Source organism: Tiliqua scincoides, chromosome 8, assembly GCF_035046505.1.
Source record: "Tiliqua scincoides isolate rTilSci1 chromosome 8, rTilSci1.hap2, whole genome shotgun sequence".
Classification (NCBI taxonomy): domain Eukaryota; kingdom Metazoa; phylum Chordata; class Lepidosauria; order Squamata; family Scincidae; genus Tiliqua; species Tiliqua scincoides.
The window spans coordinates 17,501,943-17,526,476 of NC_089828.1; the positions used below are offsets into that span (position 1 = coordinate 17,501,943).

Here is a 24,534-nt window from a genome sequence, read left to right on the forward strand (position 1 = left end):
ACATGAACACTGAACGGTGATCCTTTTTTTTAGCTGCCTGGTGAGCCCTGGGGCTGCTGCACTGACTGTGGCTGCAATCCTATCCACACTTACCTGGGAGTAAGCCCCATTGACTACAATGTGACATACTTCTGAGCAGACATGCAAAGGACTGGGCTGTGTGTCGACTCGGCACCTGCGCCTCCGCCGGAAGCCAACTCCGGTAGCTCTATGGCTGAAAAATTGTATGATGTGTACACCTGATCTCTGTGTTATTACCACATATTGATTACATTCCCCTTTTTCAATCTTTTGCTCCATGTAGTAAAATACTCTATAAAAGAAAGTGACTGAAAATCTATAGCTCTAAGAATACCTGGTTACCTTTTTTTTGTTTTGTTTTTTTGTTCTTAAGTTTTTCTTTAAAACCTCTAATCATAGTTAAACTCGAAGAAAAGCAAAGGAAGGAAATGACTGGTGTAAAAGTCTATTGGGAGATCTGTAAAGCACAAATGAAATAAAACGGCTCCTGGATGGCAGGGAACAGGGGCTGGGACTGTCTCACAAATTGGAGGGCAGTTTTGATCGGATGGGTTCTCGCTCTCCAGTGAGCCCTATAGATCCTTTCCTCCCTTCCGCAGCAGTCAGAGAGGGGGAGATGGCGGCACTGGCCTCAAACACAGGTGGCTGAGGCAAAGAACCTGAGGACGTCTGGCGTGGTAGAGTCACTCGCCCTGGCACAGAGCTATATGGCTTCCCTGGAGGTCTAGTCCCTCCTCCTCCTGAGAAGGATGAGAAGCTAGAAACAGACTCCCTAGAAGAACGCGGAGAACCTTGGCTAAAAGTCTGAGCCACTTCTTGGGGCAATGAGGGCTGGGAAGCAGAAATCAGCTTGAGGTCCTGGGTCAATCGTCCTGGTGGAAGCGGTGGCGGGGTGCTCCTGGGCTGGAGAACCTGTGGAGGTGAGCTGGAGGTCTGAGGCATCAGCAGAGATCCATGGGAACCCAATGCCCCAGCTGGGCCACATGGAAAAGTTCTGGCTTGAGGGCTTTGAGTAGGAGGACTAAGGCCTGAAGGCGGGAAAAAAGGAGTGGCAACACTGGGCTGTTTCAATGGAGACATAGAGGCAAAGGGTGACCTTTCGTGGTGCAACTGAGCTACGGTTGCAGGTGCAGCGGAAGGTCCTAATGCACTTGGCTGGGTTTGGCACAGGGCCGAAGGGGAACCTCCAGAGGCCTGTGCCAGCTGGCTTAAGCTAGAGGATGGAGAACTGGATGAGGGAGGCAACTGGAAGTGACTGATCCCTCCCAGTGCTCCAGGTCCTGAGAGTTGCTGTGATTGTTCCAGCTGGAGGGGCTTGCTGGCAGGCTGCAAATGGCTAAGGGGGCTGCTGGGTGAATTAGACGACAGCTGGGCAAGGGTGGCTGATGGAGAACTAGCGGGAGCTTTCTGGAAGGGGCCAAAGCCACTCAACAGGTTGCTGGCAGAGGCCTCCTGCTGCTGTGCGGTCCCTTCTGGGGAACCCAAAGGCCCCTGCTGCAGCGGGCCCAGCCCTGAAGATGACGGGCTGCCCAAGGCTTGCTGACTGGAGCCCACTGAAGGAGAGCCAGCGGAGGTGCGGTGGAACTGGCCTAAGCCAGCAGAAGCCGTGAACCCTGCCAACTGCTGGATCTGGAAGGACGACGAGGAGAGGGTTTCAGCGCCCGGAGTGTGCTGGGATGGGGTGCTAGAAGGGGAGCCCACGACGGAAGGCCCAGCAGACGAGACGAAGGAATGAAATCTCTTCAGTTGCCTGGGTGTCTGGTTCGACGGCTGTCCCAGAGAACCCAACACGGAGACCGGAGGGCGGAAAATGGCGGTCGGAAGGCGGGGGTGGTGGGTCAGAGCTATTGCTACCGAAGTGGTGGCTGCAGCGGCCTGCAGCGGTGCCTGGATGAGCGGAGTCCAGATAACAGGTGTAGGTGTAGATGCTGCCGCCGCAGCAGCTTGGACATTATGCGCACAGTGCGCCATCTCTCTGTCATGCTGCACGATCTGCTGGATGATCTCGTTCTCCTGGTAGTTGAAGACTCCAGAATTGAGGTCATGCTGGACTTTGTGAAGCAGGATGGAGTTCTTCTTACCTAAGGAAAGGAGAAAATGTGAAGGAAGAATTTACCACAAGGTCTCTTCAGGGCCACAAAAGTGGGAGAGAAATTGGAAATATATATTTAGTATATGGCAGTGGTTCCCAAACGTACCTGGGTCATGATGCCCCTGAGACCTCTTCTTCCCAGCTCATCTGTGTGCTGCCATCTTGGATCTCACAAGATTTTGTGAGATCCAAGATGGAGTCACCAAGGGGACTAGGTAGGAAGGGCCACCAGGGACATCCTGCAGTGCCCCATGAGTGTGCTCTGGTGCCCTAAGGCAGGGGTGTCCAAAGTTTTTGGCAGGAGGGCCACGTCATCTCTCTGACACTGTGTCGGGGGCCGGGGAAGAAAATAATTAATTTACATTTCAAATTTGAATAAATTTGCATAGGTTTACATAAATGAATATATTAAAGATGAATGAATGAAGGTCTTGCAATAGCTCAAGGCCTATAAAAGGCCTTGCACAAAGCAAGGCTGGCCTTTCCTTTGCTGCCACTACTGCATCACAAACATGAAACAGCAAGCAGTGGAGGGAGTCCTCAACCCACAGCTCACGCGAGAGGTCAAACAGTCGCCCTCATGCTGAGAGCAGTTGCGTCAGGCCAGTGCGGGCCCCAGCAAGTCTCTGGAGGGCCAGAGGCTCATTGGAGACTGGGGGCTCCCTGAGGGCCGCATTGGGAGTCCTCAAGGGCCGCAAGTGGCCCCAGGGCCGGAGTTTGGGCACCCCTGCCCTAAGGCATTGCAACACACATTTTGGGAAGCCCTGGTATACAGCAATCACTTTATGAACTACTTTTTGTGAAAAGCAATGTGTGTGTGTGTGTGTGTGTGTGTGTGTGTGTGTATACACACCACTTTTCAACGCAAAGTAGTTCATAAAATGTTTGCGATATACCATATATAGTTATTGCTATACAGATATACATACACACATCTATTAGACCATAGGTATAATCCTGCAGGGCTTTGCTTATCTGCTTACATTAGCAACTGGCCTTCCCATGTGTAGGGCTGGAAATTGCAGCCCATTCTCTTGAAGACTGAAGGAAAAAACACAGTACCAATCTCTACACCAAGCCCAAATGGCAAGGCAAGTCAGAGGCATTGTAGTGTTGTGGCAATTCTTGGGAAATGGAGCCTCCATATTCAGGGGCAGTGTACCTCTGACTATGCTGTGAGGGAACAAAAAGAGGGAGGCTGTTGCCTTCATTCCCTGCTTGTGGGCTTCCCAGGGGCCATAGTGGGAGGCAGAATGCTGGATTAGACTGGCCATTGGACTGATCCTGCAGGGTCCTTCCTATGTTCTTTTGTTATATTCTTATCTCTTCAGTACAAGCCTTGAAATAGCTGCAGCCATTTCCCCACCCTTCCTTTATAGGCTGCAAAGAAAACGGCTGAGATGAACAGCATAAAACAAGGTATTCGCACTTGGGGGCTGAAGGTGTTCCTTTCAGGGTAGGCCCCTTTTCTTTAGGACACTTGAGGGCTTGCACAGAATTCTGGCGCATTATAAAAGGAAGAAGAATCAAAGAATAGGACCTCATTTCCTAAAGAACAGCAAAAATAGCTACAGCCAGCCTGCAGATAAGGACCCACAAGGCCTACCGGCATACAAGCAGTGGGATTTCATGAATAAAGAAGAGAAAGTTTTCCACCACAAGTGTATCAACACATCAAATATTAAGCTTTTGGCGAATGTTTTTGCACAGGGCCACACTGGCAATTCAAAGTAGCATTGTGTGTCCTCATTCCAACCACCTCTCTGCAGCTCAGTGCTGTGCTTTGGCTGGGCTTTTAGAAGAATTCCTGCGGGGACCATTCTTCCCTTCTCCGAGGCCTTTTGTGTGCGCACATTTTTCCGGGAGGCTCACATCTTGAGACAACAGCAGGCCTGTGGTTCGGAGGTGGGGAAGGCACATGACAGCACTGGGGAAGCAGAATGTCAAAGCACACATGAACCCCTCTGGGCACAGCAGGAACAGGAATGGCCTTTCTCCTGGGGCTTCCATTGTGCCTTTCTAAACTCGTCATCGTTCGAGCATGAACAATAAGGCTGGGTAAATCCTGCATGCTTGTGGATGTGCCGGGCTCTGGCCCTCAACAAGTGCACACAATGGGCCAAAGTTAAATCTCAGCTAAGGACTGAACTAGTTGTTGGCAACCTTCAGTCTCAAAAGATTATGGTATCATGCTCTGAAAGGTGGTTCTGGAACAGCGTCTAGTGTGGCTGAAAAGGACAATCCGGGAGTGACAATCCCTTCCACACTGGGAGCAAGTGCAGTCTGTCCCTGGTCTGTCTCCCTGGCTATGGGCCTTCCTTCTTTGCCTCAGTCTGTTGGCCAAGTGTCTCTTCAAACTGGGAAAGGCCATGCTGCACAGCCTGCCTCCAAGCGGGCTGCTCAGAGGCCAGGGTTTCCCACCTGTTGAGGTCCACTCCTAAGGCCTTCAGATCCCTCTTGCAGATGTCCTTGTATCGCAGCTGTAGTCTACCTGTAGGGCGCTTTCCTTGCACGAGTACTCCATAGAGGAGATCCTTCGGGATCCGGCCATCATCCATTCTCACGACATGACCAGATTGAACTACACATGACACATGATAGTACTTGCCAAGAGTGAGTGACTGGTTCAAGATCTCAACAGAGTAGGATTCGGAACACAAGTCTTCCCAGTCTTAGTTCAACACTCTGTCAACACTCTCACACTGGCTCTTAATTATTATTATTCTGAAAGATTCTGAGCACTTTTGGGACAGGGAGTGAAAGAAAATGCACCATAAAATATTTCTAGTCCACAGATGGGCAATGTAATGCTTGGGGCCAGATCAAGCCTGTGAAAGCCTCCACTCTGGCCTGCCAACTGTTCCCTGTTCATGGTGTGTGTGCGCTCCAAAGAAGGACACAGGTACATGTTGACCAACTGATAGTGCCAGAATGGCGCATGAGCAACAGTATGCGTCCTTCCTGGGAGCACCACAGGTCTAAAACCACTGACTGTAAACAAGAGAGAGCAAGAAAGGAATATGTGTTTTTCTCCCCAGAACCCCTCCATTGCATAAATGAGCACTGCAGTAAAAGAAGCACAAGGCAGTCAAGTTCATGTGTTCAAAAAAGTGTGGAATGCTGAACACTTTTTTCATAGCCCTCCCCACAATTTCCATACCCCAGTGTAGCTCTGGGACCCAAATGTTTGTGCACCCCTAATCTCTGCAACCCGATTTTACAAAACCAACCGTGTCCCTTTGTCACCAGTGCTAAAAACTTGATTCTGCGCAGCCAACGCTGAGATTTTCAGGAAGTTGGAGTTGGCAGCCAGTACCAAACCCACTGTCTCTTCTTCATTTGCATTCCTTTTTCCATACCCTGAAATTCGGTAATCGCCACTTACCAATTCTGTCCAACCGATCCAATGCCACGGTTTCAAATGCCCGTCTCATCATGGGATACTCCTCCAACACCTCATTGAAATTGTCCACCGAGAGAGAGTAGAGGCGGCAGTAGGTGTCGGCTCGGACGCTTGCTGTGCGCCGGCCACGAGTCAGAAGGCAGATTTCTAGAACAAACCGTCACCTTGAAAAGTTTTGTGTCCACATCAACACACCACCCATCCTTCCCCCTGTGACTAGATGGGCATCTACAAGCACAAGTAAAAGGCAGACCCCTGTATTGCCCTTCTGCTTTCACAAACACACAAACAAAAATCACAGCTTGAACTAGTTTCCATGTGCAACAAACTTTCCAAAATTTCACTCTGAAATTACTTTCAACTTAAAAGGGCAGGGGGCTCATGTTGCAGTAACTGCCCTGTAAAACAGCACCTTGGGGACTTCGTTCACCTGAATTAGTCAGTTACAATTTTCACACCGTCACAACTCCAAAGAAGTATTTTTTTTTTGTATCATACTGAATGACAAAAGTAATGAAAAACAAGCAAAATATAATAAATACAAGAAGGGGCCTGCCACAAAATGCTGCAGCATCTAACCCAGGGGTGTCAAACATAAGGCCCAGGGGCCAAATTTGGCCCCCGGAAGCCATTTCTCCGGCCCCCGTTATAATTGGGCTCTCCCAGCTTGATAAGTGGGCTCTCTCATATCTTGAAAACAAGGGCAAGATTTGCACATTTTCTCTTCTGTCCTTGCAGCTAACAAGCTTCTGTGTGAGAACATAGAAAAATGCTTTCAACTGTTACCCTGCACATGCCTGATCTCATCTGATCTTGGAAGCTAAGCAGGCTCAGGCCTGGTTAGTACTTGGATGGGAGACCACCCGGGTATACTGGGTGCTGTAGGCTTATACCATAGTCTTTCGAGACTGAAGGTTGCCAACCATTTCTGTATGAAACGAGTTTAACATCCCTGAACTAACCAGAATGAGTGGCCCATTTGCTTTTATTACTAATTGGACTAATATTAATATTTGTTAATTACTATTATTAATTATTAATTGGACAAACAGGACTAAGCTGGTGTGGGCCCTACCCTTCGGTTCATTTTATCATCTAAATGTCTTTTTCTCTCTTCTCTGTGTCTTTCTATCTTCCCCTCTTTTTTCCATCTCTCTTCTTCCAGGTTTCCATCAGCTTTGGATCTTTCCATCACCCAATTTTCATTGCTTTCTCTATAATTATTTATCGGCTTGCATTCTGCCCATCCATTCCCCTCCCGGTGTCTCTCTCCAATATTTCCTCTGAAATAATGATCTTTACAGAATAAACATGGCTTGGACCAAGATAATAGGTTTGGGGGGTTAGGGAAATAAAAATTTCTTTGTCTCCCATCCTTCTAAATTGGCTTAGCTTCTTTCCACCTAGTTCTGAGCCGCAGGAGACTCCATGGGGCTTCCTTCAGAGAAAACATGACTTGGCTCAAACTGGTAGGTTGCAGGGTTTGGGGTCTGAGCCTTTTGTGTTTGTCTCCCCTGCCCACCAATTGTTCCAGCCCCACCTTTATCCAGGCAGAATGGATTTTTGAGGAAGGTTGCCCCCTAGAGGTCCTTCTAGAAGAAAGTTTTGAAACTCTGCATACCTCTAAGGTAGCGATTCCCAAATGTTTTCAAATGGTGGCTTCTTTGATCTACTGGGCCACTGGCCACGGCTCCCCATTAGAACTACCATCTTATACATTGTGTAGGGTAGCAGGTTTTTTGTGAAGATTTGGCGGCTCCCTTGGCTGGTTACCATGGCTTCCAGGCCATAAGAATTAGCCTGTCCATGAGACCAACTAAGGCAATATCCTTAGGTGGCAGGTTGTTGGAGAGGGGCTGCCTTTGCCTGCTTCCCTCCACAGCTCCTCCTCCTCTGAATCTGAAGACACTCTGCCCTCCCAATCACTTTCCTCCACACATCCTCTCTTCTCTACTGTTTTGAATTCAGGGAGACGGAATATGAGTGGCAGAGACAGTGTCTGGCACACTGCCAGATGGGGACAGTACTTGGCACAGAGAAGACTTGGACCAGCTCTCTGAGCAGTACAGACTATTGTTTTAGAGAACACTGATTTCCAATTGAATTTTGAAGGGAGGCTGGTCTAGTAACGCATCTTGGTTCCTCCTCTGTCATGGGATAACTTTTCTGGTGCTCATCATTGATGAAAGTGGTCATCAACACTGTATATGGGATTCTTTCAAAAAAACAGATAACTCCTCTTCATAAGGAATAACCTGAGTTAATACAGATGACCACTCCACAGAATTAAATCAATGTAATCATCATCACCAGAGAATCACCAGTGATCACCATCACCAGAGAAATCATGCCATGACTAAGGCACAAAACCATCTGTCAGAACTATATTGGGAATCTATATTTCCTTGAACTCACAACAACTGGCTGGATTGTGTATTTATCATGGTTGTTTTGAGACAGGTAGCTGTGTGCATTGTATGATAATGGACTCAGGAGTCCAAATTTATATTTCATGTGTTTGAAATGTTTGAGGTTCTATACCATTCAGTGTGGCTTTGGGGAGCACATACAAAAGATCCTAGGTTTCCATGCAGAAGGTCCTAAATTTAATCCTTGGCATCTCTGAGAAAGAGTCGTGTCTTGAATATTGGAGAACAATATTCTCAGGTGTAGACTAAGCCAGACACATCAATAGCCTAATTCCGTAAAAGCAGCTTCATATGACTTGATTTTTTTTTTTTTGCTATATCCATCATTGTTATTATATGATTTTGTTTTGCATTGCAACAAATGATATAAGCACTCTTCCTTTTCACTCACTGGGTGAACTTTTATCTAGCAGTTTTTGCACGGAGTTCACCTCTTCCCCACATACTAATTCATTCATCTAATTAAGCCACCTGGGTTTGGTTTTCAAGACTAATTCGAGGCATGGTTGCATGCTCAGCGCATGCTAATAACCCTCTGCTAAACTAATGAGAGTTGAAGGTCACAACATACTGTGTTGAAGCGAAGTCCCTCTGGGTTGGGGCTGAAAGTGTTTTATGTGACTTATGACTTTTTGACTAGGATTGGTTGCAGTTGCCCCATGCTGATAGCCCATGAGAAAAGGACATCCGAATCTGAAGCTACATCATAAGTCATTACCACTTCTTCTTCTGTCCCATGGAGAACCATGACCAGGAGGAACAACTCTTCTGGGTTCTCACTGTCTGTGCTAAGCTGTGCCTTGCAGGTCTGGCCTAAGACAGTGTCTCATGGGGCCAATTCACCTCCCTTACCCAGTGGTACACTGACCACCACTCTTTGTCAGACTCCCTGGATTTGAAAAAATAGGAACAGAGTGGAAGTGTGGAGAGGATAGGATTCATGGTCTAATCTAGGACATCAGATCTGCCCTTGTTGGAATGCTGGGGACATCGCAGGGAGGTCACTAACACTCAGTGATTCTCACATATAGCACCAAGTTAGATACAGGAAAGAGGAGGGATGTAGTCGTTTTATAGTTTGTGCTGGATTTTGGGGAAGGGAGAAGCAGCACAAATCTTTCTCGCTGCTTCTGACGTTCCTCAACATGTTGAGTAAGTGTGTTTGTGACCTCACACTAGGTGCTGGGGAAGGGTGAAACAGAGTGGACTTCCAGCTTCATTCCTTCTCCAAAGCTGATACAAAGGACTGTGACCCTTTTCTAGAGCCCTTTGGGTATGCCAGAGGACTTGGGGAAAGAAGCGTTTATCTCGCTGATTGGAGATAAGGGAGATAAGGCTTGGAGAAGGGAGACATATTACAAATCTTTCTCTTCCTATTTTAGTCCCTCTCTAAAGCCCCCATGAAATAATAGAAGAATTTCCACTTTCTCTTTCTGAGTTCCCTGTGGATGTATGAGACATGGGGGAAGAAAACCCACAAATAATGGCCATCTATTAATTCTTGGAGAACTCCACCCATCACAAAAATTCAGATTTTATTTCAGTTCTGCTTTTGTCAGCTGCACTGACCCAGTCATGGGGGCCCTGTGGAAGAGCTGGCAGATATCAGGCTTCTGGGAGCTGATATTTTTCTGGTGTGGAGGGATCCATCCATCCAAAATGGCAGCTTGGGCAGCCAATCACAACATGATGGCTGGTACAATTATTTACTCATGTTGGTTGTTATCACACAACACACTCAAAAGGGCCGTCTCTGCTCACTATTCTGCCCCTGTGCCAAACAGGGATGGGAAGGGATCTGAACATGGATTTAGGGGAGAAAACAAGAAAAAAAAATAGATAGGCAGAAGGTACGGGAGTGACCTTCAATCACTGGCTACCAGTAGTTTTGGAACAAGGTTTTGCTGAGCTTTGCTCAAAGGCCACAGTAGATGTAGTATTCAGGCAAGGAATACAGAGCAATACCCCCCAACAGTATGAACCTTAATCCACAGTCTTCTTAATTTTGAATAGAGTTGTGCTTTTGAATGTACCATTTGTGCCGTAGGTTAGAAAACTGAACCAATAGGATCAGCGAAAGGTGACCCTTGAGTCTCCCTACGGCTCACTTACCTCCAAAGTAGGAACCATCGGCCAGCTTGGTCTCCTTGTTGCCCTTGGTGAGCACACTAACTACCCCATGCTGGATGAAATACATCTTCTTCCCAATGGTGCCCTCCCGGATGATGTAATCGCCTGGCTGGAACACCTCAAAGCGCAGTTTGGTCAGCATGGAGGTTACAAAGTTGGGGTCTGCGTTGGCAAACAGAGGCATGGAAGCCACCAGCTTTCGGCAGTTGAAATTTATGATCTCCTAGCCAGGAAAAAAAAAGAGGTGACAGTGGTCTTTTTACGTACTTAGAAATCATGAACTTGCTTAACTAACCCTACCGGGCTCCAGATCACCAGTACACTAAAAACAACTCAAAATACACATCAACACAAAATCACAGCTTGAGCAGCCAGCTTACATCAGCAACATCTGCTTTTCTAGAATCTAGAATTAGGAATGAGTTGCTTTTTTGAGAGCACATTCTCAGCTCCAAGTGGACTCCCCTTGTTGATCAGCCCCTCCCTGAGATCCCTGTCTACCAGGAATGTAGTTGAGGAGGGACAGCAGAGTGCCAGGACTCACAGCAGTGACAGCATTAGCAAAAACACTCAGGGGCTGTTTTTTGAGTGTTTTCCCAAAGAACCTAAGCTGAGAAGAAGCGTCAGGCACTGCAGGAGGCAAACTGAGGGACTTGCCTAGGGGCTTCGGCTACTATCTAGGCCCCATCTTTCCCAAGGGCTGCCTACGAGATAGTATGCAGTCCATGTTAAACTGACTACAGCCCTAAGCAAAGGTATTTGGAAGTAAGCCCTGCAGTAAGTAGTAAGTATAGTATGCCCTATAGTGGTCTTCTGAGAAGACAGGCATGGGTTAGCATCTTTCATATTTATAAAAGGTGGCTAGGCGGTGCGGTCTGGAGGTTGAGCTGTTGCCCTGCCTGAAAAAGCTAAGTAGGTTTAGCTGTGGTTTCAACTTTGGAATGCGTGACCAGAAGCTGCTGACAGAGGAATGTAGAGGAGTGTGGACTGTGGAGTTGTCAGCTGGCAAGAAATGGGTAACATCTTGAGAGCCAGTCTGAGGCTTGGTTTGCAGTTGCCTGTGGAAGCTTGGGAGGCCACAGCTGTGCAGTCAGGATGACGACTGTTCTATGGGTTTCTCCCACAGAATAACACTTGCAAAAATCTCATTTTTTAAAATGGGGTTTGTGGTCAGCCTGCCTATGCAAGCTGCCTTGAGTCTATGAGAAACAGCCCAGTCCTAACCTCAGCCCAATCCCGAGCTGCCCGGGGAGCCCCAGCATGGCGGCAATGCGAGGGCTGCAGTCAAATCCAGCACCTCCCGCGCTGCTGCGGAAGGCACCTCGGGAGTAGGCGATGTTTGTCCCCTTCCCCCAGGTAAGGGAGGCAGCCCCGCAATGGGAGTAAAGAGCTCCAAGTAAAGGCACGCAGGCTTCACAAGTGCCTAGGATCCTCCTCCCGCCCGCCCCCAGGCACGCCTCTGGCGCGCCCCCTCCCCGCGTCACGCTGGCCCCCCCTCCCTGGTTCGGCCCTGCCCCCATTTCCCGTTCCGCAGCCCGGCGGTCACAGGTACCGCTGAGCCGCAGAATGTGGGCACCTGCCAGGTGGTGGCTCAGCGCTGGCTGGAACTGAGCCAGCTCCGGCGGGAGTCCGGTGGTAAGCCCCACAAACGTGCCTTATGGCATGTTTGCTACTGTGGTCTGTGCTGCAGAGGCACGGCGCGGACCACAGGACTGGGCCCAAAGCCAGTATATAAATACCGTAATAAATAAATAAATAAGAAACTTTTTAATTTCAGTTTTTCAGTTTTTATACATTTGTTTTAAACCTGCAACTGCTTCAAGATTTGGGGATGAAAGGAGCTAGATTTTTAAGCCATTTCTGCCCAACGTTGCATATATGCAACAGGGACCAAATGTGTGCCTGTGGGCCAGGCAAAAATGGGTTAAACTATCACAAATGTCACAGTAGAAACATGTGGTAGGAGAAGGAAGCACTCTTAAAAAGACATTTAACTGGATTTGTTGTTGTTGTATAATCTGACCTGGGGTGTAGCAGGGGGCGGGAGGTGCCATGATGAGCTCCTGCACTTCAGAATTGACCTTCCGGACCACCTCCCTCCTATGCCACTCACCTCCCTCAGGGGTTCACTAAGTTCTCCCAGGATGCTCTCTTCGTCAAACATCTTGCCCTGGTAGCGGTGCTCGTAGTAGTCATGGATCCTCTGGCGCATTTCAGCAGGGAGCTTATGGAAAGACATGTACTGCTCCACTTGCTTGTACTGTAGAGAGAAGAAGACAGCAGCAATGGGAGATAATTTAGTAGGGGTGTCGAAAAGAAAAGGAAGCCGAGCTCTGGCATTGAGACTAGAGCAGGGCACTCACCCACAAACTCCGCTGTCACTAGCCAGGGGTGAAGAGGGACAGTTATTCTCCCCCTGCTAAATATAAGAGGAGCACTACTTGAAAAAATGCCTTTTCACCCAATGAGCAGGGGTAACTGTTTTATGATACATGGAAATGAGAGCTGACTCATATTGGCACCTTACTGGTTCCACACTGTGTCACAATAACATCTCATTGGCTCTAAGAACAAGCAGTCTCATTGGTTAGTTTTGAGTTACGAAAATCCACATCTTGTTTCATAAGGCAGTTGTGTTTTCCTTTTCTGGCTAATTGGCCATAACGTTTGATAGAGTACAGATATTCCGAAGTGGTTTGGGTCTTTGCATTCTGCATTAAATTATCTTTCCAATGATATATAACATGATGGTATCATTCGTACATACCAAGGTTTTCACAGTTTTGGCCACTAGTGTCAAGCTTAGCTTCTTGCTCCCTACAGCTTGTGGCCCAGTGAAACTGCTACCCCCTGCACCCCCTTAGCTACACCATTGTGCTAGCTGGTGGTATCAATAAGCATGATGACACTCTGTAACGTGTGCCAGATCCAGGCGCTTCCCTCTGGATTCTGATGCTTCCTTAGGTAGAACACATGCTCCTCCAGTGGACCCTTTCATATAAGACTAGGTCATTAGACAGCAAGCAATGAAACGGCACTTTCCTGACTTGAATCTCATCTCTGCCATAAACTTGTGAGGTAGCCTTATGCAAGCCACTCCCTTTCAGCCTCAGTCTTCTCCATTCACAATATGGGGATAATAATCCTTAACTTGCCTTGCTGGGTTGTCGTAAGGATTAGAGCAAGATAATGCATGCAAAACACTTTGAATTCTTCCCTTTCACATTCTTCAGATGGAAGTGAGGTTTGTCACACCCCTATTCACGGATTCACTTCTCCACTGTTACAATTGTAGGTAGCTGTGCTGCTGTTTTTATTCTGCAATGCTCTGTCCTTTAGTGTTCATATGCTCCAAATGTTGCTATCCATTACCATCAATTCCAAAAGAACATGCAAAATACCAGGCAATGTACATCCATGGTGCCTTACTGTACACACGTCTGTTTACTTGCACAACACATTTGTATGGGAGAAGAGGCATTGACTACCACCTCTCCCTTCAACTTGAAGATCAACCTATAAGCTTGGGGTATGGGGCTGGGTAGAACTGCCATCAGGTTGCTGGGGGCCCCGGGTCAAAATCCAATAATGCCCTCTCCCCAGTTTACTAGCAGCGATTGAATGATACATGGTGATAATTCCTTCCATCTTCCCCATTGATGAATTGATGGATTGGTACTTGGGGGGAGGGGGTTCAGAAAGTGAGGGCCCAATCCAGACACATGCATGCTGGTTCACCGCCATAAGGCACATTTGTGAACCCTCACCCTGGGCCCAGTGCTGAAGCCAGTTTAGTGCGAGCCTGTGCTGGGACAGCTCTGGTACTTGGCCCTCATTCCACTGCCTAGCAGTTGCCTGGACTGCCTGGCAGTGGGGAGGTGAGTGAGGGTGTGGGGAGAGGTGGGGTGAAGGTGTTCCGGAGTGAGGGGGAGGCAGGGGGAAGGCAGGGGGAGGGCAGGGAGGAGGCATGGTGGGGAATGGGAGGAGGATAGTGTCATGAATATGTACAGTTTAGGCCTAGTAGCATTGCAAAGCCTGAACCACAGTAACCCAGTAACACAGAAGTGGCTTGCAGTTCCTAGCTGCAAGGAATTTACAACTCAATGGAAGGTGATAATGTAGCACCTAGGCAGCCAGAAAGATGCCCATTTAGGATGGAATGCAGCTGTAGATCTCCAGGGGGGAGGGAAGAGCTGCATCCAGCCCCACTTCCGTAGGACAGGGTCTTTTGGTCTTTGTCTCCTGGTGAGATAGGTGGTGGGTGCACATCCTGCCCCGCCAGGACCATGTGGCCTTTCAGGTAACTGACCTGAGGATCTACAAAAGAAGCTGACCCAGGTGAGAGTTAGAAAATAATAGAGATAGCCAGTTAGCTTTGTTGTTTTATGCTGATATGTTTCCTAGAAGTTTTTATGCCTCTAGCATTTGCTGCCTTGTAACTTTATGTAACCCTATGTATTTAATACAGCTAAAAGCTTTTTACTAAGTTGGCTCATTGTCTGTTGGGGACAAAGGTTCAGAATCCTGCCTAGCCATTCAGCAAGCTACCAAATCCTCAGTGAGGACTAGTAACTTAAGGACTGAGACTTTAAGTAAAGAAAGTGCTCAGTGCCTACAAGGGATATAGTTAAGCCTAGAGGGTCTCAGTATCCCTGGACTGAGACACTGGCTCTTACAGGGTGGTGGCAGTACCACCGAACAGGGATCTTTGAGGGCTCTAGGGTTCAGAACCAACAACTCTGAGCACCCCAAAACCCTGGGAGTGTGACGAAGTATACGACAGGTAGGAGCAGTGGAGCTTGACTCCACCAGATCCTAAGCCCTGTGTGGTCCGACACAGGACTCTCCAATTCTGCAGAGCTGCTGTAGAACTGAGTAGCACCATTGTGGTGCTGCTTCCCTTAACCAGGGGAAAAGGAATGAAAGCTGAGGGCTGCCTGGTTGTGTGCTGGATACCATGGCAGCACTGCATACCAGGCAGCTCAGGATTGGGCTGCCAGTCCGACCAGGTTGGTGTTCTAATGACCATATGTCCTCTGACAGTTCTCAACCTGGCTTCTCTTTTATGTTGCTCCCAGGATGTACAGGGATGAAGAATCGAGTGGTAGGTAGGGATAAGTGGAGTAAAGTGGGACCGCCCTATCCACAGGCTCCATATCCGCAAATTTAATCAGCTCTGGACTGAAAATGTATTTTTTTTTAATTGACATCCCCTGCTATAGCCTCACTTATCTGCCATTTCACAGTGTTCACCTTGCACCTGTTCATTTATGCAAGTTTAGGCTATTGGTGAAAATCCAGGCAATGGACTTTCAATTTTTTGCAATCTACACCATTTTGTCAGTGTGATGCCTGCAGATTTTGATATCCAGGGGGGAGTGTGGAGTTCTGGAACCAAATTTCTGTGGATATGGAGGAGCCACTATATGTGGACTTGTCTGGTCCCACTTGCTAGTTTGGCTACCCAGCAGACTTTTTTAAACATTAATTTCCTTGCAGCCATAAGATAATAAACACACCATCAATACATTTTGTGTGCTTGAAAGCGGAGTCCCTGCATCTGTTCCTGTGGGAAGAGCCCTTTACTTTGGACCCACTTTGCTCTACACACAGTCATGTTTCAGGAGAAAGGCTATGTGCTTCATCTCCAAAAAGAGAGGTGCCTGGTCGTCATGACCTCAGAATGCCTCTTCTCAGATGCGAGGGGATGGTTCTAATTACGCAGTGGTGCATGAGAGGCGCTTTGCACATGCCCCAGGGGACGCATGCAGCACAGAGCTCTGTGCGACTAATTAAGAACATTGCCAAAAAAAAAAAGAAGCATTAGAATAGATGTGGCTTGTTACAGCTTCCCATGGCCTAAGGATGAATGTTAGCTTGGAAAATCAAGCTCTTGAACACGATGAATCCTGGCTCAATGTTACGTTCAGACAGGCGTTAAGAAACTTGAAAATGAAACCCCCACTACATAGCAATGAAAACTATGTGCTATATTCTCCCCTTCAACAGAGCCCCTTATGATTTTCTCCTTCCCCATATCTTCCAGGCCTTCCCTGGATCTCTCCCTCCAGGACACGCAGAGTGTGCTCCAACCCAAAGCCCCTGCAGGTTCTTGCTCCCTCTTCCCACTTCTACTGCTTTCTCCTCCTTCTTCACCTACCCCATCAGCTTTCTCCTCTCCAGGTGCAAAGAGTGTGCCCTGATCTGAATCCTCTGATTCCCCCCCCCATCTTGAATCCCCCCACCCAATTTGAACCCCAACAGCTTTTTTTTCCTTACAACCAGGTGCCCCCCCCCCCAAGATTGATTTATCCTATAGAAACTGTTGTCTTTAAACTCATCCAAGCTAAGGGTCTTTGGGCATGGTATATATTCTGTAAGTGCGATAAGTAAATAAATGTATTTGCATGATCGTTATCTGAGTGAGGACACAAGCTCCCAGTGTGTGGGTGTGCCTCCTGCCCTGATAACACAAGCTCACAAAAGCGCCACATCACTTCCTGACTCTGCACCATTCTCTGTAAACACAAGTGCCACTCAGCTGCCACAAGGGTGTCCTCTTGGCCTTGAAGGCGAACACATTTTCCGAGGGCAGAGGCTGCTGGGGGAAGAATGCCTCAATATCATCAGGGCAGCTGAGTGGATGCTAGTGGGGGTTTCCTGCAATGTGGAAACCTTTTGTCTTGAGCTGCCAACAGCTGAGAGGCTCGGAAATATTCATGAGTGCTGCCACTAATGACCCGAGACAAAGAGTTTACCACTTCCCTAGACGAGGACAGCTGCAGAAAATAAATCATACTGCTATTAACTCGCAGTGCTGTTGCAAGAGCGCCTTTCGACTCTGAGCAGATTGCATTGTTCTTGGTGTTGGAGGGGCAGACTGGGATCCAGTACCAGTCTGGATGGAAGCAGAAGGAGCTCTTTCTACAGTAGCTTCTGCTATTGTTATATTGTAATATAAAATACATTAATAATATCATCATCACTGTCAGAGAGATAGAAGAGGATATGGGATAAGGATATGGGATAAGTACATAGGAAAACAAGCTATTGTCTCAGATAAGGATATAAGAAGAGCCCTGCTGGATCAGGCCAAGGGCCCATCTAGTCCAGTTTCCTGTATCTCAGAGTGACCCACCAGATGCCTCTGGGAGTACTCAGGGAGATACCTGCAACCTGTTGCCATTCCCTTGCACTGGGCATTCAGAGAGAGGCATTTGGTTGCATAGGTACACGTCCTTACTCCTCACATCCTTCCTCTAAGAAGCTCAAGTAGCATTACAAGGATGGGGCCCCCTTGTGTTCACATTGGCCTTACAAGTAAGGCCCAGGCAAGAGAGAATGACTGACCTTCAACGAGCCTTCTAGTCCACACCTCCACCCACCCACCACTCCAACGACTACACTGACCCTCAATTCACCTTCTAGGTGCCTCTCAAACCCCCCCCCCCGAAGACAGGACAGATCCTGTCTGTCCTGTTGCAATGCATCCCTCCATCCATCTGCTTGTACATCACATGCAAAGGAGTGTGCAGCATTAGTATCACTTTAATTTGCAGGGCACAAAGGGCTGATGGACTTGATGAAGAGATGCTCACCACTCAGATGGTTTCAAGATTCAGTGATTTAAAGCTTGACTGTATGAGCTGCTTCCTCTAGGAAAAAAAAGGGGGGGCTGAAGGGGAAAAGAAACTAGTATCCATGGCAAGTGGAAAGTCTGTTTCAGACAATCCAATTCTCCACTCACTCTTTGAGGAACAAGCAAGTAAGTACACTAAAGGGCCCTGGTGTGATAGTGTACAAATATACTTCTCCAATGGGCCCTATTTAAAGGAACAGTCCCTATTTGCTGCTCCCTCTCCTTAGGGAAATGGCTGTTCCAGTTTTGACTTTGTGAAGAGATGCCTTTGGAAAGTTTTTGCACATCTTCCATAAATGAAGATCCAAACATGAGAGGAGCAGAGGACTACTGTGTCCAGAAATTTTGAGAAAGCCTACTTGGAAGTCCTGGAGGCAAAAATCCCCTCCCCACTGTTGCCACCAACAACTGGCATTCAGTGATATACCTGTATTTGACCCTGACTCGACACTCATCCCCACGCATGCTGACTCGAGTCTGCTTGGGTCTGGGTGTGCTTGCTTACTGTTTTCGTGGTGTGAAAAACCTCATGGGGCCAGTATTCAGACCGGGCAAGCAGTAGGGAGTTCCAGTCATGAGGCAGGGAAGGGTTAATGCTTTCCTCTTGCTATGAATAGGAGGCGGAAAGGTAGGAGCAGGTCTCTGATAGGAAGGAGGGAACTGATGATCATTGGGCACAAGAGGAGGAGCCCAAGGGGGTCCTTGCCTTACAATTGGTTAGACAAGCCCAGGAAGGGGGAGGGAGGCAGTATGTAGCATTTGTGCTTGCCAACCACATGGCATGGCTGCTGCAAGCTCCGTTGTTACTTGGGTGGGTGAAGCTTCATTGAATGACCAGTGTAAATGGGACTACTTCTGAGTAGAGCTGCCCAGGATTGGGTCGTCCTAGTAAGCCTCGCAGCTGCTGAGCAAGACCCTCCTCCCTCTTGCCAATTCTGTCCCCGCTCTCTTGCAGTCCCTCCCACCCTCTTGGGGCAGGGCAGCAAGGGAGTCTTTAAAGTGAATTCACACAAACACACACACATACAGAGCTGAGGAGCAGCTCCATTTTTTCCGTGGCAGGATTTTTAAAGGGGGGGGGACTCGACTTGAGTCCTATCGAGACACAAAAGGGTGACTCAACTGCCCCCGTTATGAGCCCGTCGAGTCTAGACTTGACTTGAGTAAGCCCTGCTGGGTTTTCCCATCCCTGTGAAATCCCCAGTGCATGAACAGCACAAGCCTCTTCTCCAAAAATGCTGTGATGCTGCTTTCTATGTTCATTATTTTAATTTATTTTTATGTAAGCTGTTTTGATGGTCCCTCTGCGGGCAGGAAAACAGCAAAGAGACACCAAAACAAACTAACAAATAAATAAAATGAAAATCCACTCTGCGGCACACCTGTTGACAGCCGTTTGTCTCTGCTGAAAATATTCTTGGATGGGCACACATTCCCTGGGGACTGAACCGAACGGAGGGAGCGCAAAGCGCCAGGTGTTCTCATTCTGTCTGTTCTAGCAAGACCGGAAAGAAATATTTACAGCATTAGCTTTTAGGCCATTTGCCCCATCATTTGAAATGGGAAATTGAATGAATGGTGTCTTCTTATTGGCAGTTTTTTCTGCAGGCACCACAGGAAAATATATTTCTCTAAATGTATTTTGCAAGGCACCATTCAATGATTGCAACTAAACCATCCTCGCCACAGTTTTGGATCCATGCAGGATGTGTTGGAATAATACTGCTCTGTATATTTCTGTCTTTCTCAGTCCCCTCCTCTGCATCCTTCAGCTTCCCCTGACATGTGGTCCCCAGAAATCAACTGATCACCTTGGGAGCTCTTTGCAGGGCAGTTAGCAGCTATCTTGTTTTTGAAGAGTTTCAGGGCTTGAGGCAATTAGTTATCTGATCTTTCTGTCACCTGTGTTTTCATTGGAAGCTCTGCCGGACCCACCGGAAATCGGATCACAACCCACCAACATAAGAACAGCCCTGCCAGAGACCCATCTAATTCAGCTTCCTGTATCTTATAGTGGCCCTCCAGATGCCTCAGGGGGCACACAAGACGATAAAACACCTGGTGCCACTCCCATGCAGCTGGCATTTTAAGGTAGCCTACTTCTAAAATCAGAAATTTGCACGTACCTTCTAAAACCTTCTAAAACCTTCTCTTGACAGCCACGACTGGCTCTGAAGGCTAGAGGGAGGGGCCACTTGACACTGGCGTTTGGGAGCCTGCAAAACTTAGTGCTTTGCACCCCCCCCCCCCCGGAACGTCAGTGGCCATGGCAAAGAGTGCCACAGACTAATTACGCACTGGGTAAAGAAATATTTTCTTTTGTTTGTTCTAACTCTTCTGACACTCAACTTTAGTTAATGCCTCCTGGTTTTGGTGTGGTGTGACAGAGAAAAGAACACCACTCTATTCATCCCCTGAATATTTTGCAGTCCAAGTGGGTCCCGACCCAAATAATAACTAATAATAATAATAACTAGGTGTTTATATACTGCCTTTCTGGTCATCAGATTACTCCTCTGACTTTATTCAAGGCGGTTTACATAGGCAGGCATGTCTAAATCCCTCAAGGGTTTTTTTTACAATTATAGAAGTTCTTTCTTTCAAGAACCAACAACATTTCAGAATGGATCTTCCTGGTTTGGTCTCACTTCTGGCCTCCAGTTCTCCCAGGCAGGCTGACAAGCAGCTCCATCTCTCACATGGAAGGCAGCCAAGACACTTCTTCACACCAAGAGCAGGTGGAATCACTCAGCTTGGCTTGTCAGCTGCTTCAAGGTCTCGCCATTCTCAGCCGTTCAGGGAGCTGCCAGTGTCCTTGAACTGGCAACCTTCTGATGTTATCTTTGGGCTAACAGAGGCTCTACCCTCTAGACCAGACGTCCTGCCCAGAAATGCTGAAATACAGCATTGATCTTTAAGCTCAAGCAGTTTCTCTTGGAGAGATAACGCTTGAGACACCCACCTTACCGGAGGAATTCTTGGAGCTTGCAGTGGGCTTCAGGCTTTTGTTGAAGCAGCATTGGACAATCTCCATACTCTAGTTTGTTTTGTATCTAGCTGACCTCTCTCAGCAGCCCTAAAGTGAGCTGTCCATGGTCCTAACCACCTACAGCATCTCCTGCCCACTTGTGCCTGGGACAGGATGCTGGGAGCAAGCCCACGCAGCCTCTTCCATGGGCTTACTCATACACAAATGGATGACTGACAAGGGCTTTGATCACCAAGAGAGCAGGGAAACTGAGCTTACTCAGCAACAGATTGCAATGCTGCTCATGGCTAGAGACAGCTTCCCTGGCTCCAAGAGACTAGGGGAGGAACAATTCTGCCATTCAGACAGTAGCTGCTTGCACCAAACCATAAAAAAGGACCCGTATAGTCAGAAAAGTTTGAAAATAATTCAGAGACTCCTGACAAAACTCAGAAGTGTACAGACCAGACTTAATGCGTCTATATGGAAAACAGGAAGGCCCACAGCCAGGGAGACACACCAAGGACAGACTAGGTTTGCTCCCAGTGTGGAAGGGATTGTCACTCCCGAATTGGCCTCTTCAGCCACACTAGATGCTGTTCCAGAACCACTTTTCAGAGCGCGATACCAGAGTCTCCCGAGACTGAAGGATGCCAATGACGATGGAAAACAACATTATGGAAAGCAGAGGCACACAGACAAAATGTACATACAAAAGATCAGTTCAACACTTAAAACCCACAATGCCACCCCAAGACACTTAAAACATTAACCTTCCCCCCAAAAGCCCTGACTAGCCATTCTAGTTTCTAAAATCAGGGACTCACACATCCGAATAAAACTTCTCTTCGGTCTTTACTACTTGCTAGAAAGAAATGTCTCCTTATTGTGCTTGGGCTTTCTAAATTTGGCACATTTAAAAATTTTTTGTCTATTATAAATTGCTGCCTTAAAATACTGTTGGTTGTATGCTCCAAAGGCACCGGTAGGATCCCTGGGCCAAAGTTCATGTAAAGTGGGAGATCCAAGACTGGGTCTCATGACATTTTTTGGAAGGGGCCTAAAACCCCTCATTGAGGTGAGCAATGGTGTCACTAGCTTTGTGTCACCTGGTGCAGGAGGCCAGTGTGTCACACCTATGATGGACATCCTCTCAAGCAGTGGGCAAGGCAGTGCCCTGGGTAGTGGGCGTGGTGATGTACCACTGCCCAGCCCTGCTGGCTTTTTGGTTATAACATTTGATAGAACAGAAATATTTCAATGTGGCTCGTTTCATTCTGCATGAAACTGCACATCAATTGATATATAACATGAAGATATTATTCAAAAATACCAAGTTTTTTAAAATTGTGGCCAGTAGTTGTGCCATCGCCCCCCCCATGTGCATCATTTTGTGCAGCCTGCACCCCCTGCACTACCCTGGCGATGCCACTGGAGGTGGGGCAAATTGGACTATGGGAATTGGACCATGGATTTTTCATGTCACCCAACAGTGACTGCAGGGCTACTGTGCTCTCAGGCTTTGTAATGCCAAAGAACAGAGCTCTCAATCCAGAACAATTCCTAAGATTTAACTCAAGATGAGGCTTCCTTCCTTGGGCTTCCCAAGAACTCCTGTTTGACAGTCTACTGAAGTTTGAGGTGTTGCGCTAACCTTTGTTTCTGGATTCTGGGGGGGAGGGTATAGTTCATTCTCATGAGGGGCCAAATCTAGAGGAAGAAGAGAGGCAGCTTCCCAAGATCAGCCCCCCCCCCCAGACTGTGACTCTTAATCAGGATTTTGACACTCCGCTGTTTATCTCAAATGCAAGACATAAGAAGGCTCTCATTAAGGCCAGAACAAAACTTGGTTTTTTAACCTCCTTCTTTAAGATAGGTTTGTGGGCACGTTCCAAGCAATGACCTGTTAATAAGATATCTGCAGGGAAGTAGATTAGGCTAGACACATGGAAGTATTTCCTAACTGCAAGAGCTGCCCAGCCTTATGCAGTTGTGGGCACTCCCTCAAGCTCATTGGAGGTTGTCCACTTGTCAGGGATGCTGTAACAGTTGCCAGCACTGAGCAGGGGGTTGGACTAGATGGTTTCGAAGGTGCCCTAACAACTCTAACATTCTAGGATTCCTAAGGAATGGGAAAAAAAGCCTGCTTTTTCATGGTTACCTTGTGCTGTACAACTTGGGCCAATAGGAAGTCCCTGAGTGTGCTTGCTACCTAGACTTAGAAAATGTGATACAATCAACCTTCCCAATGTTCTCATCATGCAAAGCACCGGTTGCTTCAGAGAGGACCCCCGCTAGGCTCTCCCTGTTGCCTCTTCAAAGCTCTTTTAGAAGAATGGGAAAGGACCGTTCTTTTTCAACACTCTAGAGCCGCCATGATTGCATGAACAATAGGGAACCGCAGTGATCAGAATGGGATAAGGAATAACGCATCAGTGCCTACTTCCCTTTGGCGTGCCCTACAATTGTCTCTGCCTTCATAGGGTGACCTGATTCCTGAATATCCCCGCTTAAGCAGAATGCTTACCTTCTCCTGGTACTGCCGTCGAGAGGAATCCAGAGACTGGATGAGGGCTGTGGCGTGGCCGATGAACATGGCATAGCAGGTGGCGCCGACGATCATGCTCAACATAGTGAGCCATACATCGGACATGCCCACTGGGGCTTGCTGCCCATAGCCGATACACAGCATGTGGCTCATGGCCTTGAACAGCGCATAGGAATACTGCTTCCCCCAGGAGTCATTCTAAAGAGACAGACAGACAGAGTTACAGGACACAAGGTGGAAAAGCCAAGGAGACCTTCTTTGCGAGGGTGGCTTTGTACATATCTCGATCACACAGAAGCCATTTGGGTTTCGGCATGCATGGCACTCCTCACGACCCATGCCACCACATGACTGAAGAGGCCATTTCTGCTCATCGGTTCTCTGCCTGGCATTGAGACTTGCAAGCAGACCACTAGCAGGGCCAGTCCGAGACCACCCAGCACCAGAGGCAGTATGACAGTAGCTATCTCCTGCATAATGTTCAGTGTTCTATCATGCCAAATATTTCTCCCCTTACCCAGCAGCACATCAGCTACCTCCATTATCCCCAAGAACTGAAAAGGAAGAGGAAGCCTGGAGCTGAAGACAGTGGTGGGCTAGACCATCCAGTAGTGGGATGCTCTAGCCTACCACTCTACTCTTCTCCTCACTTCTTCTTCTTCTTCACTATGCTCCTCTTCCGTTTCAAATGCAGGAGGTGGAAGGCTGATGTGACAGAGGCGGGGTGGCACCCTCTTGGAATCCACCACCTGAGGCAAGTGCCTTAGTTGACCTCATAAATGGGTCAGCCCGGATTGTCAGAAATTCCTTCTTTGAACATGTAAATGCATTTGGCATGAGAAGCATACAAAAGACAAAGTAAGTTTTGGGACATAGCACAGATTTGCACAACCCCAGTCTCGCACACAGATATGCAGACACACATACACAAAATAATCCGTAACACCCAGTCTCACTGTCAATCTGAATCCATGAATCTCTATTGCACACTGTCACCATTGGATTCATGGATTTGGCTTCCAGTACACTTTGTTTCATTGCCTTTATTCAAATGAAACCGCAAGACATGAGTAAATGTTCTCCCTCAATGCAAGAACAACCTCTAAAAATCCTGCAAGTTCCTTTTGATTGCATTTATTTAGAATCTCCCCCCTCCCTGCCGCCACACACACAGACTGCTCCGACTCCTTGAATGTAGAGTAGGATAACTTTAATGCGTATTAACCCCCTGCTTTTGTTCACATAATGAGAATCTATACAGCCCGGCAAAGGAAGTGGATGTTCATCAAATTGATCCCACCATT

General features: G+C 47.7%; 1 protein-coding gene across 1 annotated transcript in view; it reads right to left on the minus strand.

The window, feature by feature from the left end:
• Window positions 1–336: 336 nt before the first annotated feature.
• HCN4 (hyperpolarization activated cyclic nucleotide gated potassium channel 4) overlaps window positions 337–24,534 on the minus strand; it is a 108,018-nt gene continuing 83,820 nt past the window's right edge. Inside the window, exons 4-8 of the mRNA XM_066635314.1 lie at window positions 23,210–23,428; window positions 12,189–12,335; window positions 10,058–10,298; window positions 5,499–5,663; window positions 337–2,102 (exon numbers count right to left, since the gene is read on the minus strand). Coding sequence (XP_066491411.1) covers window positions 541–2,102; window positions 5,499–5,663; window positions 10,058–10,298; window positions 12,189–12,335; window positions 23,210–23,428 — 2,334 coding nt within the window. The 3' untranslated portion in view covers window positions 337–540. The remainder of the gene's footprint in view (window positions 2,103–5,498; window positions 5,664–10,057; window positions 10,299–12,188; window positions 12,336–23,209; window positions 23,429–24,534) is intronic.